The sequence below is a fragment of the Ctenocephalides felis genome, unplaced genomic scaffold (assembly GCF_003426905.1).
Source record: "Ctenocephalides felis isolate EL2017-DRISC unplaced genomic scaffold, ASM342690v1 CF-g0.4_SCAFFOLD_00892, whole genome shotgun sequence".
Taxonomy (NCBI): Eukaryota; Metazoa; Arthropoda; class Insecta; order Siphonaptera; family Pulicidae; genus Ctenocephalides; species Ctenocephalides felis.
The window spans coordinates 4,978-11,190 of record NW_020537046.1 but is presented as its reverse complement, the minus strand read 5'-3'; the positions used below and the strand labels follow the sequence as shown (position 1 = coordinate 11,190).

The window sequence follows — 6,213 nt, the reverse complement described above, 5'->3', positions numbered from 1 at the left end:
TCCGTTCTCTTAAAAACTGAGTTACCGTTTTTGGCACTTTTTGCCCCGTATCTTCGGAACGGCTAGGCCTGTCTTCGCTAAAGACTAATCAGCACGTCTTCTTATCAATACAAATCGAATATTTTTTGAATTAGTTAAATCGCTTCATCTGTGTAACCGAAATCGTCGACAAAAATTTGTATCCGAACACACACACATACACGCACACACACACACGCACATACAAGAAACCAATTCGATGTTTTAAATGCTGGCTATTCGGACATTATGGATCACAGTGCAAGAGCGAAGTGAATCGGACCAATCTATGCTTTAGATGTGGACAAGAAGGTCACAAAATAGCCAACTGTATAAATGCAGCAAAATGTGCACTATGCGCTGAAAATGGAAACTCTGAAAATGTAGCACATCATGCCGGCACTCACAGATGTCCTCTATATAGGGAGGCCATAGAGAAAATAATGAACGCAAAAGCATGAAGTTAATACAGCTAAACATGAATCATTGTGAGGCTGCACACGACTTGCTTATGCAGACGGTAAGAGATATGAAAATTGATGTTGCCCTCTTATCAGAACCTTACAAACATCTAACTGATTGGCCATGGGAAACGGACAGTACCACCAAAGCCGTTATTTGGTCCTGTGGCAAGTTTTGTTTCCAAAATGTTGTTAACAATAGCAACGCTGGATTTGTCGCAGCATCATTAGATGGCATACATTTATACAGCTGTTACGCTCCACCTAGTCTTTCTTTGCCAGATTTTGTCGATTTTTTAGATCGTCTTGTGGAGGATGCAAAACGACACCACCCCGTAGCGATAGCCGGTGACTTTAACGCATGGGCGGTAGACTGGGGAAGTAGGAAGACTAATGCAAGAGGTAAAGCACTTTTGGAGGCCTTCAATGCACTTGACGTGGTTTTACTTAATAGTGGTGATAAACCAACCTTTGAAAAGGGCAGTGCAAGCTCAATAATAGACCTTACTTTTGTTAGCAATAGCCTCGTCAGAGGAATTTGCAATTGGGAGGTATTAGATATCTACACTGCTAGTGACCACAATGCAATCATCTGGGAAATATCAACAGATAGAAACATTAGAAGACATGCGAAAATATCTAAAGCCATTGGGTGGAAAATAAAATCTTTTGATGAAAGCGCCATGAGAGTTGCCTTAAATTGCAAACCTATAATTTCAGAACACGCAGATGAGCATACTAGAGAGCTGATGGAGAGAATAACCGAAGCCTGTGATATCAGTATGACTCGTAAACATGGCATAAATCAAAGACAATCTGTGCACTGGTGGACTGAAGAAATCAGCTCTCTTCGTAAAGAGTGCCTAAAGAAAAGAAGGATCTCTCAGCGTGGATATAGTCTCAGTAATTCTGCACAACTGGTAGTGGAATATAAACAAGCACGTAGACAACTAAATAAAGCTATCAAAGATAGTAAAGTTAGGTGCTGGAAAGAACTTTTGGATGAAGTCGAGGAAAATCCATGGGGAAGACCTTATAAGACTGTAATGTCTCGCCTCAAAAGCCAGCCAATACCTTCACCAACTTGCCCACGACTATTGAATAAAATAGTAACTACTTTGTTTCCACGACAACCTAATTTGAACTACCAGGTAACACATGTAGAACAGAATAATATTCCACTTATAACACTGCAAGAACTGATGGAAGCTTGTCATCGCGTTGGTAATAGCAAGGCACCGGGATTAGATGGAATTCCTAATATTGCCTTGAAAACATCAATTATGACATCTCCGACAATGTTTCTTAATGCATATAATACATGCCTGAAAGAAGGGGTTTTTCCACGAAAATGGAAACAGCAAAGACTAGTGCTTATTCCCAAAGGAAAAAAACCACCAGATGAACCATCATCCTATCGTCCAATATGCATGCTGGATACAGCGGGTAAAATTTTTGAATGCACTCCGTGACAAGAACGTGCCAGCATACCTATGCAATATAGTCGCAAGCTACTTTACAGACAGAATTCTAATGTACCATTCACGCGATGGTACAGAAGAATATAATATAACAGGAGGTGTGCCGCAGGGCTCTGTTCTAGGCCCTTTGCTGTGGAATATTATGTATGATGGCCTTTTGAGACTAGAGTTTCCAGAATGTGTGAAACTAGTAGCATATGCAGACGATGTTGCCATAGTGGTTGTCTCCAAACAAATTGATGACATCGTAAGCCTATTCGATATTACATTCAGAAAAATTAATCGGTGGATGGGAACAATGAATCTCCAATTAGCACAACAAAAAAGTGAAGCTGTTCTTATCACTAGTAGGAAAAGAATTGAGACCATCAAGCTAAAGACAGAACGGCAGAACAGCATTGACCGATGGAAGCGACTGTGGGATGTCGCTGTAAAGGGCAGATGGACGCATCGTCTCATTCCTAACATCAAAGTCTGGCTAAGTCGCAAGCACGGCGAAGTAAACTATTATACTACGCAAATGCTATCGGGGCATGGCTGTTTTCGAGCCTACCTACACCGATTCAAGCACGATAGCTCGCCGGATTGCCCATATTGTTTGGGCGAAATCGAAGATGCTGAGCACGTGTTCTTCGTGTGCCCGCGATTTGGTGCTCTACGGGATGATGTGGAGGAGACATTGAGACGCACAATTACCCCAGGTAATGTTGTTGAAGTGATGCTGACAAGTGAAGCTGCTTGGAACGCCATAGACAGATTTGCGAGAGACGTTTTAATGGACCTGCGTTCTATAGAGAGAGAAAGGGCGAATGGGACTTCGCCCATTTAAAAGATAAGTAAAATGTTTATGAATTATAACATTGTTTATAACAAGTTAAGAATTGTAACATTCTAGATCCTCCCCCCACGAAGTAATGCCTAGCGGCGGTTTCCGTGGGGACCAGAGGCAGGGGCAAAGCGGAGGTTTTAGTCGGTATTATACCAGGGCGGTATCGAGTCCGACATACCCAGACAGAAGACCGGTCTGGGATGCATAAAAGCATTCCTTCGCTATACAAAAAAAAAAAAAAACACACGCACATACACACACACATACATCAATTTTTTCTAAGGCATGCCAAAATGTTCAGAAGGTTTTAAAACGTAAAGATATAAAAAAAAAAAAAACGTTTTTTTTGCGATTACTATAACTTGCTCTACGAGAAGTTAATTATAAATAAATCAATTTATCATCTCCATAACATTAACAATCGTCATTTCATTTCGAATTAAATTTCAAAAAAAAATAGTTGCCAAATTTACACAAAATTGAAAAAGTGCTCCCGCATAGTCACAGTCTAAACGCATTTGCAAATAAATCTGTGCGACATTTTCACTTATACTATGCTTAGCTTGGCGGCATTTTCACATTTTTCAATAATTTTCACAAAATTGTAAAAGTGCTCCAGTACATAAACAGTCTAAACGCACTTGCGTAAACATTTCTACCAGAGTGGCGCTTAGACTGTGCTTAGCCTGGGTGATTTTTTGAATTTTTAATCCAAAATTACAAAAAAAATTTTTGAAAAAAAAATTAGAAACAAAAAATTTTTTTTCCAAAATCAATTATATTGTTGAAAGAAGCAGAAAGTTCTTTGAATCATTTAAATCGGACGCTTAGTTCTCTCAAAAACAGCCATTTTTTTAACATTTAGCTCTGTATCTCCGAAACCTCTGGCCCTACCTTTGCCAAAAACTAATCAGCACATCTCCCTATCAATAGGAATCGAATGTTTTTTAAACCATTCAAATCGGTTGATCCGTTCTCTCAAAAACTCGCTTTCTATTTTTTGCACTCTTTGCTCCATATCTCCGTAACGGCTGGACCTGCCTTTGCCAAAAACTAATCAGCACATCTCCCTATCAACAGAAATCGAATGTTTTTTAAACCATTCAAATCGGTTGATCAGTGCGCCCGAAAACGTGGACGAAAAAACGCGGACATACAAAACACACACACACACACACACACACACATCCATTTTTTCTGAAGTATGCCAAAATGTTCAGAAACCTTCAAACGTCGAGAATGTAAAAATTTTTGATTTCGATTTTTGGACGATTACTATAACTTACCCTACGGGTAGTTAAAAACGGCTGATATTGACAAAAAAAAAACAGTGCCAAATTTCTTACTAAAGTTTTCAAGTAAATTATTTTTTCTGTTTAGCTATTATTTGTTTTCTTTTTGTATTAATATTTATAAACATTTATAATATATACTCGTAAATATATAACATATATACTTTTTTCAATTTTGTATTTTTGTTCTTTTTTATGACAATTTTGTAATTTTGTTGTAATTACATTATTTCGCGCTCAGACAACAGATCTTTTGACTTAATTTTAGTTTAGACTTTTGAGTTTATAAAAAGCTTCAGTTTTATTTAAAAAGAAAAAGCAATTTATTTTTAGCGTGGGTTGTACAAACGTAACATTTTTTTTAATTTTTATTCTTTATTTTAATTTTTTTAATGCGGAATGCAAAACTACATACAACTCCAAATTTCCATTAATTTATAATAGTCATTTTAGTAGTCCAATTTTTATTTAGCTCGGCAATAAATCAATTAACCTTTTCGCCTTTTTTGTGAACGTTTTTAACTGAAATTCGATCAAGATTTTTCTGAGCTTATAAAAAGCTTAAATTTATTCTCTCTATTCGCTGCAACATTTTAAAAACAATAGTTAAATATTGGCAACGAAATGGTTACTTTCGATAAAACTAACTGATTTGCAGTATAAACTACTGTACAAATATTTCCCGATGTGCATTAGAAATACATAGTTTTTGAATAACTTGCAAAGGGAGCAATTCTAGCAAAAAAAAACTAGAAATCTAATATTAAAATCTGAAGATAAAATTGTTTTTGAGAGAAAACTGAATTTTTTTCAGAGTAATTGAAATATCACTCGTTTCGCTAAACATAGCATAACCTAAGTCAGATATGAATGTTAGTATTTTAGCGTTGTAGTGGGTAAATTATTAATGTAATTTGTGTTAGCAGTCCCTTTCATTTATGTACCACATATTTATACGTTCAGAATTAGTTAGTCATTTCTAATACCGATGATTTTCTAAAAATATTTCCTGTGGCTAAACCTTAGCCGGGTCAGCTAGTATATATATATATAAACTACGTGCGGCCCGCCATAAAATTTTGAAAACCAATTTGGCCCGCGGGTTAAAAAGGTTGCTCGCCCTTGGTCTAGAACATAGATAACTAAACATAATAATAAAATATAAATATAATAATAAAAAAATAGTGTAGAATGAATTTAGAACAGTATCATTTCATTTGATGTTGATTATTGAACACCCAGTCACAAGGTATGTAAAAAATAGTTGCTAAGGTGAAATTTAAGAATAAAATTTTAATTTTGAATATACTATATTATGGGACTGATTCTGCCGCATAACAGACAAATGTTATGACAAGGCTATGTTATGAAGAACGTTCCATACAAATTCGTTCTAAATATTTACAAAGTCATGGGTTGCTGAGCAGTCAGGCATATTTCTCAGGTTGTCAATAGAAAACCTTACGTAGAAATCACATAAATATCAAAAAACGATGTTAGATAACAGGGTGTTTCTGACCCACCTTCATAACATACGAGTGACGTTGCTGTTTATGTGTAAAACAGCCTGAATGCATGGCAAATACATGACATTTTGACAGTATTCAGTATGATTCAGTAGCATAATGTATGGAACTTGGACCGTAATAAGGCCTTGCCATAACATTTTCCTGTTATGCGTAGAATCGGTCCCGACCTTGAAGACTCTTTTTGTAAGTATTTAATAGATGTAATTGTTAATTTCAGAACAACCAACCAGGAGTCGTTGATTGTCACATTTGATAAGGAAACTTTATATTGGTATTACAAAAAAAACAAAAATTATTAACACTTCTAGTTACCTTTTCTTTTTTTTTATTTCAAAGGATTCTTAAAAATCTGAAAATTATTATCATTACTATACGTTATAATAACTTACTTAGATACTAATATAATTTGTACTTATTATTAAAATATCTGATAATTTGTGGAGCAATTCTGCCGGAACAGAGCTCATAAAATAGCGTTGTCATGACAACGCTCTCTTATGCTTATTTTTGGTAGTGAAAATTATGAAAATGTCTATCTATTTATTTTGTAGGGAAAAAGATCCAAGTAGAGGCGACAGCCTGAAGACCATTATAATTGAACAC

General features: G+C 35.9%; 1 protein-coding gene across 1 annotated transcript; it reads left to right on the top strand.

The window, feature by feature from the left end:
• Positions 1-496: 496 nt before the first annotated feature.
• LOC113365326 lies at positions 497-1,703 on the top strand (the record flags this gene model as incomplete). Its single annotated transcript, XM_026606903.1, has 2 exons — positions 497-1,131; positions 1,291-1,703. Coding segments are annotated over exons 1-2 (1,048 nt in total), but the record flags the coding sequence as incomplete, so codon positions are not given.
• Positions 1,704-6,213: the final 4,510 nt, after the last annotated feature.